At 44.3% G+C, this 10,112-nt stretch overlaps 1 protein-coding gene across 1 annotated transcript; it reads left to right on the top strand.

Annotated features, from left to right (window-relative positions):
• Positions 1-1,245: 1,245 nt before the first annotated feature.
• On the top strand, positions 1,246-8,251 carry KICS2 (KICSTOR subunit 2). Its single transcript, XM_083399852.1, has 3 exons — positions 1,246-1,644; positions 4,817-5,105; positions 6,946-8,251. The coding sequence occupies exons 1-3, from the start codon at positions 1,410-1,412 to the stop codon at positions 7,760-7,762; spliced, it is 1,341 nt and encodes a 446-aa protein (XP_083255978.1). The 5' UTR covers positions 1,246-1,409; the 3' UTR covers positions 7,763-8,251.
• Positions 8,252-10,112: the final 1,861 nt, after the last annotated feature.

Raw genomic sequence — 10,112 nt, 5'->3', positions numbered from 1 at the left:
GGAACAGCAGATGAGGTACAGAGGCTGGAGGTACCAGTTGGCTGCAAGTACATGGGTGGAATGCCAGGCTTAGTGGATCCTGCCAGGACATAGAGGCCTCCCCAAATTGTCCACTATGCCAGGTGCTAAAAGTGTCCCTGCATATTTGCACCAGAGTTTGTGTGGCCTATGACTGAGTTGAATACAGTGGTACCTCGGGTTACATATGCTTCAGGTTACAGGCTCCGCTAACCCAGAAATACTACCTCAGGTTAAGAATTTTGCTTCAGGATGAGAACAGAAATTGTGCAGTGATGGCACAGCGGGAGGCCTCATTAGCTAAAGTGGTGCTTCAGGTTAAGAACAGTTTCAAGTTAAGAACAGACCTCCAGAACGAATTAAGTTCTTAACCCGAGGTACCACTGTATTTTGACTTGACAGGCTCACTATAAAAATAGTTGAAAACACTGGGAAGGGTAATGTGAGGCGCAAAAGTTGTGGCTATAGCGGGTGTGGAGAACTTTTGGCTGATGCTACACAAAATGCCAGATACGGGGCAGGTGGCGTTACAGCTGACTGACTTAAAGGCAACTGGACACGCAATGCTGATACCATGATAGTCATCTTTCGCCTGATTCTACTTTTAAGTTCGGAAAATTTCTCCAGAGTTTAAAAAACAAAACCTGGAGTCGGGGGCTCTATGTCTTTCCTCTTAGCTCTTTCTCAGAATCCAAACACGGGAAGCAAGGACAAATTGACCAATAATCTTGATATTAACAGAAAAATATAGGACGACTAAGAAAGATGCAAAACAGACTGGTAGCATGTCTTTTGGTAAAGAATTGGGTGCTGAGTTGCGTAAGTGTGCAGCATGGAAAAAGGAAGCCTGATACAGTCTTGGGCATCGGTGGCCAATCCCCAGCCTGACGGCCCCAAACCTGGCCATTATCAGTGGATGAGTAGAGAAGGAACGAGGTTCAACCCCATCGTCGATGTGCCTGAACATGCAGCTGTACAAAGTTGGCGAGTGCAGCCTTCGGGCCGCCGCTCTAGGACTTGAGCCCTTCTGTCCTCGCTGCGCTCCTATGGAAATAAATTAGTTCCCGCCCCGCCGATTGTTGGATTCAATAACCAATAGGATCCGTTCCCCTGATTCCTCGTCCCCGCCCCTCACCAGCCTCGCTCGGGTTCCCCGCCCTTTGTCGTCCCTGATAGATCACGTGGCGCTGCGCCTTCCCTACAGCCCGATTGGCTCTTGAATAGGGATGGGGCGGGCGCGCGAGGGGGGTTATGATGGCCGCCCTCCGGCTCACGTGACTTGCCCTTTAGGTGTATATGTCTGGCGCGCGCGCGCGCGTGTGTTTGTGGATGTCTCCGCGTTGGGGCGCGGGAAAGGTGGCTGCCGTGCGCGTGGCGGCGGCGGCGGGCGAATGGGGGAGTCTACCCCTCTGGGCGCGCCGGTGCCGGTGGAGCAGGCGGTGCTGGAGACCTTCTTCTCGCACCTGGGCATCTTCTCCTACGACAAGGCCAAGGACAATGTGGAGAAGGAGCGCGAGGCCAACAAGAGCGCGGGCGCCAGCTGGCTCTCGCTGCTGGCCGGCTTGGCCCACCTGGCCGCGGCCGAGAAGGCCTATCACAGCATGACCTTCCTGGGCCAGAAACTAGGTACCGACCGGGCCGCTGATGCTGCTTTGGGGCCTCTTTTCTTCTCTCCTCCCCCCACCCCCGTCGCCCCATCCCACTGAGGCGCAGGCCTCCCCTTGACAGAGAAGGGCAGCGTTTCCTTGACGTGCGGAATTTCTCCTCAGGCCCGCCAGCAGTTGGTCGCCAGGTGTAGATGTTGAGTGAGGGGCAGGGGTGCCAACTTGAATAAAATATCGGGGGGGGGGGGCAGGTATTATGAGAACTGCCCTGAAACCCCCAGGTAAAGGTAAAGGGACCCCTGACCATTAGGTCCAGTTGTGGCCGACTCTGGGGTTGTGACACTCATCTCGCTTTATTGGCCGAGGGAGCCGGCGTACAGCTTCCGGGTCATGTGGCCAGCATGACTAAGCCGCTTCTGGCGAACCAGAGCAGCGCACAGAAACGCCGTTTACCTTCCCGCCGGAGCGGTACCTATTTATCTACTTGCACTTTGATGCACTTTCGAACTGCTAGGTTGGCAGGAGCAGGGACCGAGCAACGGGAGCTCACCCCGTCGTGGGGATGCGAACCGCCAACCTTTTGATCGGCAAGTCCTGGGCTCTGTGGTTTAGCCCATAAGAATAATAAGCCGCATCCCCGCCATAGCTGTCAGCTGTCAGCTTTCAGCTTTTAGATTTGAGAATAAGGGATCAGCAGCCTTGAAAATAAGGGATCAGCAGCCTCACCAGTCCTGGGGACAGTACCGAATATTTAACAATCTGGGATAGCAGCGGGAAGCAGTGGGAAACGGTGCTGGAATAAGGGAATTTCCCATAAAAAAAGGGAAGGTTGACAGCTATGATCCCCGCATAAACAAGGCGTGGTGCACGCACCTCATTTAAATGGCAACGCCCATCAACTTTGGCTGCCCCCCCCCCCGGTCCCTCAGGTATTTTATTGGGGGGGGGGGCAAAGGGACCTCGGCCGCTAGGAGTTGGCTCCTATGCTGAGGGGTTGGGCCCATGTCATCCCCCTTCTGCATTTCACTCTTCCCCACCCCTTTCCAGACATCCATATCCATGACAGCCTTGGGATGTTCAGCAGAACAAACAAAGCCTAGGGACAGCTCAAAGGTATATTTGCTGGCAAAGGTGTACGTGTTTCATGGAAGAGTTGCTTCAGACTCCCAATGTTCATCACAAGCAATACATCCTGTCATCCTGCCTTTATAGTTCCTGTTTCATACCCGGCAGAAACTGAATTCAATAATAAAAATATTGAGGGCCCTGTTTTTTAACACAATACATCGGCTTTTTGTTCTGATACAGCCTGATAGTGAAAGCAAGTGCTGGAGCAACTGCTTTGCATGCAGTTAGATCTGAGGTTCAGTTGGAAACACTGGTGGAGAGATGTTGCCAGTTAATGTAGGCCAGTGGTGTCCAAACTTTTTTCAAAGAGGGCCAGATTTGATGAAGCGAAGGGCCGTGAGAGCTGGCCAAAGGACCAACCAAAGTTGTTGAGCTTTTTTCAAGTTGGTGAGCTTTTTTTAGGCAATACTACTGAGCTAGCTAGAACAGAAATCTGATTCATGCAAGGCAGTCTGTTGTCGAATGGAAAGTAATGGGCAGGAATCATTTTGGGTGCTGGAATGGCCATTTAAATGTGATAGAAAGAGTCCCAGTTAATAGACTTGGGAAGGAGAGGGTGGTGAATGGGTCCTTCATCTTACAGGCTGCAGATTAACTTTCAAATCATTGAGCAACTTGTTCAAATTTGTAAAGTTACTCTAAAACAGCATTCTTTGACAAGGCACTGGCAGTCCAGGTAATGTGCTGATATCAGTAACCTTTTAGGGTTTTCTGGTTCTTCTAATGCTCATGTTTGCAGAACTAGGTTGTCACATGGAACTGTCAGCAACACCAGTTTAATAAAATCAGCCAATAGGCAGTGTCCAAAAACAGAAAAGCATAAGTCCTTCCTGAAGTCTCATATTCTGAAAAAAGCCGTGAGACAAAAGGAGAGAAGAGTTGCAGAGGAACTTTGCACTTGCTGGAGTGGGAAAAATAAAAGCATGAAAAGAGTTAAAGAATCTTGGAGGGATTTTAAGTCCTTGCTTTCAAAATCACAGCTGGTTACAAATAAGAATTATATTACTCTCTTGCACTATGTTCTTTGCATTTGATTACTTAACTCTGCTTCCTTCCCTTAATGGGTCTTGTGACTCCCTTGAGGTGTGATGTGGCTCTTGGGAAAATACATGCTTAAGCTTTCTTAATCTTAAATAATTTAAAATGTACTTGCTTGTGTGCTTTTAAGGACTAATGAGCAGGTCTTTGAGTTCATCTGTTCTCTTTGAGTTCTGATTTGCAGTTAGAATGTTGGTATATTCATGACTGTACGTCTCACGTTTCAGGGTTTAAAAAACTTAAAAGTGTTTCGTGTTGTTTGGTCAAAAACACATTCAAAAGTCTAGCTAGTAATAGCAACATGAGTTATTAACATTTAATGATGGCAATGCTGTGTAAAATCCTTAGAGAAGAGGTTACTTCAAGGTTGAGTATATTCTTCCCAGCTAACTTAGAAGTAATATTTAGACCTTTCTGAAAACAAGGCATGAACAGTGAAGCAATGTGGCAGAAGGCCCCTGATGAAAAATTAATTTGGAACAAGTAGAGGTTAAACTGGGACACAGGTGGCGCTGTGGGTTAAACCACAGAGCCTAGGGCCTGCCGATCAAAAGGTTGGCGGTTGGTTGGAATCCCCGCGATGGGGTGAGCTCCCGTTGCTCAGTCCCTGCTCCTGCCAACCTAGCAGTTCGAAAGCACGTCAAAGTGCAAGTAGATAAATAGGTACCGCTCCGGCAGGAAGGTAAACGGTGTTTTTGTGCGCTGCTCTGGTTCGCCAGAAGCGGCTTAGTCATGCTGGCAACATGACCCGGAAGCTGTACGCCGGCTCCCTCGGCCAATAAAGCGAGATGAGCGCCGCAACCCCAGAGTCAGTCACAACTGGACCTAATGGTCAGGGGTCCCTTTACCTTTAGAGGTTAAACTTGCTAAAATGCAAACTTCTATTACGTAATAATGAAATCTCTTACAAGTCATTGTTGCTGCTGAACATGCAATTGCTAATTAACTACGGAGGCATATTGTTTCGTCTTGTGCGTTTTTCCTCCATAGGGTGGGTAATATATACTTCTTTTTTAAAAAAAATACAGGTGGACAGTCATTCTTCAGCCGAAAAGACTCTATACGAACCATATATACATCTCTGCACAATGAACTGAAGAAGGTGGTGGCAACGGGTCGGAATGCATTGGGGGGAACAGCCCCTCACCTAGAAGAACTGCTTTCTCACCTGTCTGAGCAGCTTTGTTATTTTGTTCAGGCTCGAATGGAAATTGCTGATTTCTATGAAAAAATGTATAGCCTTAGCACCCAAAAGTTTATCAACTCCGAGGAACTGGTAAACATCTTGGAATCCATCCTTAAAAAATACAGCTCAAGGTCAGTGTGTCCTTTTAATGTCATTGATGTCTTTATTTTAAGCAGAAGGATTGAAAATTTGCATTATAGCTTTGTCAATGTAAAAGCAGTCCGGAATCCAAATGGTTTAGTCTTTATACTGTTTTACATATTAGCAAAAAATGAGTTTAACATATATGAACAATGCTAACAAGGTGTTTTATATGACCAGCTGTTGGAACAGGGATCTGGCACAGTTTCTATCATGTTTGCTATCCAACAATTTCATTAACTTATGTCTTCCCCTACCCCTTAATTTTTTTTTGATGGGCTCAGGAAGCGTGCAAATTTATACATAGTGCCTAAATTTAAGAACATAATCACAGATTTAGGGTTGGTACAAAATTGAGAAGCATGAGATCCTTCCTTAAGCATATGAAACATAAGCACATCCTCTCAGCCTTATCATCATGATTTTTCTAAACTGCAACATCCACAAATTAATTTTCAATAGTTCCCCATAATTTAATTTTTTAAAAAATATGGTTTCATATCTGTATTTCTTAATTGCCAGCATCAGGAGTAGACATTTTTGTGTGTGTAGAAAGCAGGTGTGGAAATGACTTTGTAATGGTGTCTGTGGTAAGGCTTTTAATTAGTACACATTTCTGAGACAGTGTAAGTTTTGTCATTCAGGCTTCTTCATCATCATTCAGTTGGCAGTTTTCTGAAATTACAGTTTTTCATTAGATGTCCCCGACAAGGCTTGCATTCAGTTTAAATTCTGCTTCATTTAAACTTGGTTAGCTGAGAGTCTTATATGGTGGACTGAAGGCACATTGTCTCCAAGTAGGCAACATTTTTCCAGACACAATATCAGGAATGTTCCTCTCATTAGGAAACAATTTGAGCACTGGTCTGTGCTTTTCCTTCTTTATCTAGTTTGCAGTAACAATAAAATGGCTGTTGACCTGGTCGTTGGAACCAATTGGAGCTGAAATTTTGTAGAGATGAGTAGCGGGTCACTTTCAAGTGGATGTTTATATAATTTAATTAGTATAACTTATTCTGACCAAAGTTTTCTGCTGCATCCAAATGTGAAGTAAGAATACTTCACATTTGGATGCAGCAGAAAACTTTGGTCAGAATAAGTGGTGAGTTGGAGGGTTGTTGTTTTTTGCAGAATTTGGGAGTAAATCATACATTATCCAACACTTGGAAGTACTGGCCCACTTCACATGTATGCTGTAATTAATGGTTTACCTTGAACATACATTTCTGGTCTGTTTATGTCCTCTCCACTACTGTGTGGAGGAAACAAACCATGATCTCTGGCTTAATGTTCTGACTCTGCTTTGTTTTGCTCCCAACAACCATAATCAGTAAGCCAAGAATAAACCTTGGCTAAGATTATGGTTTGTTAGGAGCGAAACATACCATGGTTCCTTGTTCAAATACAACACCTAGCTGGGGATTGTGGTTTGCTTTCTGCCAATGTGATCCAAGAGGATTGAAGCGGGCATGATTTACCATGGTTTATGGCTTCTTGTGATGTGTGAATGTGGCTGTTGTGCCCCTTGGAGACAAGCATAGAAAATTCTCAACTTTGATACATTGGTGAGTGGAACACAGGCAAACTGCTTATTCAGCGCACCTGGTACATGATTGTAACATGCAGAGTTGCCAAGATCTTAAAATCCTATTAGAAGTAGTGACAAAGCTCTTCGATTCTGTTTTGTACCATGGTGTTGTTTCCGGGAAGGACAGCATTTGGCAAGCATGCTCTAGAACTGTGCACTCTCTCTGGATTCCTGGCTGATTGAGAGAATAGCTTTTCTGTGCAATGCGTCTCACGCATCTCGAAATGTCTTCCCTTCTCTAGATTTCATCATCCAATCCTTAGTCCTCTGGAAAGTAGCTTCCAGTTAGAAGCGGATGTGCTTACCCATCTTTTGAAGGCTCAGGCACAGATCTCTGAGTGGAAATTCCTCCCTTCCTTGGTCCATTTGCACAATGCTCACACAAAGCTGCAGACCTGGGGACAGATTTTCGAGAAGCAACGAGAAACCAAGAAACACCTGTTTGGCGGCCAGTCTCAGAAGGCTGTGCAACCGCCACACCTTTTCCTGTGGCTCATGAAACTCAGGAATATCCTCCTTGCCAAATTTAGCTTTTACTTTCACGAGGCACTTAGTCGGCAAACGACGCCATCTGAAATGAAGACATTGACTGCAAAAGCCAATCCTGATTATTTTGGGAAAATTTCCAGCTTTATCAGGAAATACGATGCTGTTAACGTTTCCTTAATCTTTGACAACCGTGGATCAGAGAGCTTTCAGGGACATGGTTACCATCATCCCCATTCCTACAGAGAAGCCCCCAAAGGTGTTGATCAGTATCCTGCAGTAGTATCTCTGCCCAGTGACAGGCCTGTTATGCACTGGCCCAATGTCATCATGATTATGTCTGACAGGGCTTCTGACCTCAACAGTTTGGAAAAGGTGGTCCATTTCTATGATGACAAAGTTCAAAGCACATACTTTTTGACTCGCCCCGAACCTCATTTTACCATTGTAGTTATTTTTGAATCCAAGAAGTCTGAGAGAGACTCTCATTTTATCTCTTTTCTCAATGAAACTTCCTATTCCCTTAAGAACTCAAAAGCATTCGCAAGTCTGAAGCCTGGATCCAAAGGATAAAAGGATTTGCTATTAAAATTGTTTATTGGACTGCAAGGAAACTGACTTTTAAGGCTTCTAGAAATGCCTGTTTGTGTATGTTGGTCATTTTTTAAAAAATAGAAGCTATTTTAATATTAAGTATTTAACGTTTAATATTAATATTCAGCATTTTTGGAATGAATAGCTTGAATGATATAAAATTGAATTGGAAGGTGGCAGACTCCTCAAATGTAGTGCACTAAAACTATCAGGATGGTGTTTTGCTCAACTGCTGTATTTTTTTTTTAAGTCTATGTGACACTTGTTTGCCTTTACCTAAATGCACTTTATCTGTTGCTGGTCTGTCACTTAGCATTTGCTGGAAACAGATTTGAATAGGAATACGGAGTGTGAATCCCACCACCAAAAGCAATTGCCTATATTAAAAGTATTCTTTGGTCATATTCACTGGAAAACATTGGAACTTGAAGCAAATAATTGCAATAAATTAAATGCATAATGGAAAAATACCTTTCTTTCTCAGCTCTGTAAAACCTTGGTCTGGAATTCCATAACCCACATATAAGGCCACATTTCATCATCTTGTGGTAGTGTCTTTACAGATCCCTTTCTCTCTAACTCTGTTATGGTATAGGAAGCTGTATATACTTGTTATTATTTATTTTAAAAAAATTATATCCCATATCTTTGATGGAAAGAGCTCAAGGTGGCTAATAGTAAAAATAGCTCATGGTTTGTATCCAGTAGTGCCACCTACATCAGCTCTGGAAGGTTTGGGGGCTCCAGAGCAGGTTCAGGGAGAGTGCTAGGGCAGAGGAATACATTTCAAGGGGGGGAAAGAGGAAGAAGTCTTATTGTACTTGCAGAACTCAGCTTTTACAAGCTTCGATCCAAACTCAAATATAGCAATTTAAACCATCATGCTAATACAGATACATGAAAGCATTAAAACGTCACCAGGAAGCAACAGCTCTGCAGTGAAATAAAAATTAATCAGCCTTGGGGCATTTAAGGATATGCAAATTTCTTAAACTTACTTTCTAAGTCAGCTTATGTATCTAACCAAGGACCTTAGCTTTTATAGAGGTATTGTTAACTGGTTTTTCTTTTCTGGCATGCTGCCACATGCTGCCATTCTTCAGCTACTATTCCACAACAATGTACTCAAAATGTTGTTTTTTCCCTTCTAGAAATGAAAAGATCCCAACATTTGCAAAAGATTCAGAATGGATCCTCAGTATTGTCATTTGTGTGGCACCACCCCACTTTCTGGGCGGGGGCTTGTGTGGTGTGGTTTTGGAGATAGCTGTTCCATGCCACTCCCTCTGACCAGTGCAAGCTGTCAGTTTGCGAACTATTCACGTGATGGCAGCTAGTGAAGGGAGTTCAGGGATCAGCTGTAGCTCAGGCAGACACAGAGAGTTCCTCCTTTTATAATTTGTTAGAATTCCAGAATACAAGGTATTACAGTGGTACCTTTGGTTAAGTACTTAATTCATTCCGGAGGTCCGTTCTTAACCTGAAACTGTTCTTAACCTGAAGCACCACTTTAGCCAATGGGGCCTCCCGCTGCTGCCGCGCCGCCGGAGCACGATTTCTGTTCTCATCCTGAAGCAAAGTTATTAACCTGAAGCACTATTTCTGGGTTAGCGGAGTCTGTAACCTGAAGGGTATGTAACCCGAGGTACCACTGTATATACCAAAAAATCCAAAGAAAACTTGCAAGTGCTATCTCCATGCACATGCTTAGAAATCCTACGTTTACTGGCTGGCAGGACACAAGGGAAGGGAAGGTGAGGGGTGTGACTACAACCACAGACCTTTTCTCAGTTTGGGTGCAACCTGCCATTAGTGTGGGAGGAGGAAAAAGACACTAACTTTGTAATAACAGCAACCATGTGATGAAAGGTGTAGAATATCAGCTCCAAATGCACTTAAAAATGGACCCAGCCACGGCTATATCACCATAAATGGCAAGTGTGGAAAAGCCCTGACTAATGCATGGCTTTTTTATTTTCTTCTCTTTGGAGAGGTTAGTCATACTTCTCTCTCGTGAAGAGATAATAACACTGTGGAAACCACCGGCATGGCTGTTGGCCACTTTGGAATATTTGGGTATGGAGGGAGATTTTAGGAACAAGTTACTTTTCTTTTTTTCTTAGAAGATGAGCCATTTTGTATGGTTGGATGCTATCCAGACCCAGTGTTTTGCCAGTTTTAATGTCAGTAAGGCCTAGGAAGTTGTCTCTTGTCACCACCATTTGCCTGAGTTCCTCAAAACTCATTTTCTGTGAAAGGGATCTGACTTACACCCTCTGCTGTGAAGACAAAAGCAATGCATTCAACTTCTCTGCAATCTCCTTTGGTT

Source organism: Podarcis tiliguerta (genome assembly GCF_965153285.1).
Source record: "Podarcis tiliguerta genome assembly, chromosome: 10".
Classification (NCBI taxonomy): domain Eukaryota; kingdom Metazoa; phylum Chordata; class Lepidosauria; order Squamata; family Lacertidae; genus Podarcis; species Podarcis tiliguerta.
This window is presented reverse-complemented; position numbering and strand designations above follow the sequence as displayed.

What these genes read in the sequence shown, in the direction of transcription:
- KICS2 (XM_083399852.1), top strand. Translation starts at nt 1,410, where the DNA reads ATGGGGGAGTCTACCCCTCTGGGCGCGCCGGTGCCGGTGGAGCAGGCG. An exon ending in CTTCCTGGGCCAGAAACTAG is followed by an intron (nt 1,645 to 4,816) that starts GTACCGACCGGG and finishes AAAAAAATACAG; the next exon opens with GTGGACAGTCATTCTTCAGC. An exon ending in CTTAAAAAATACAGCTCAAG is followed by an intron (nt 5,106 to 6,945) that starts GTCAGTGTGTCC and finishes TCCCTTCTCTAG; the next exon opens with ATTTCATCATCCAATCCTTA.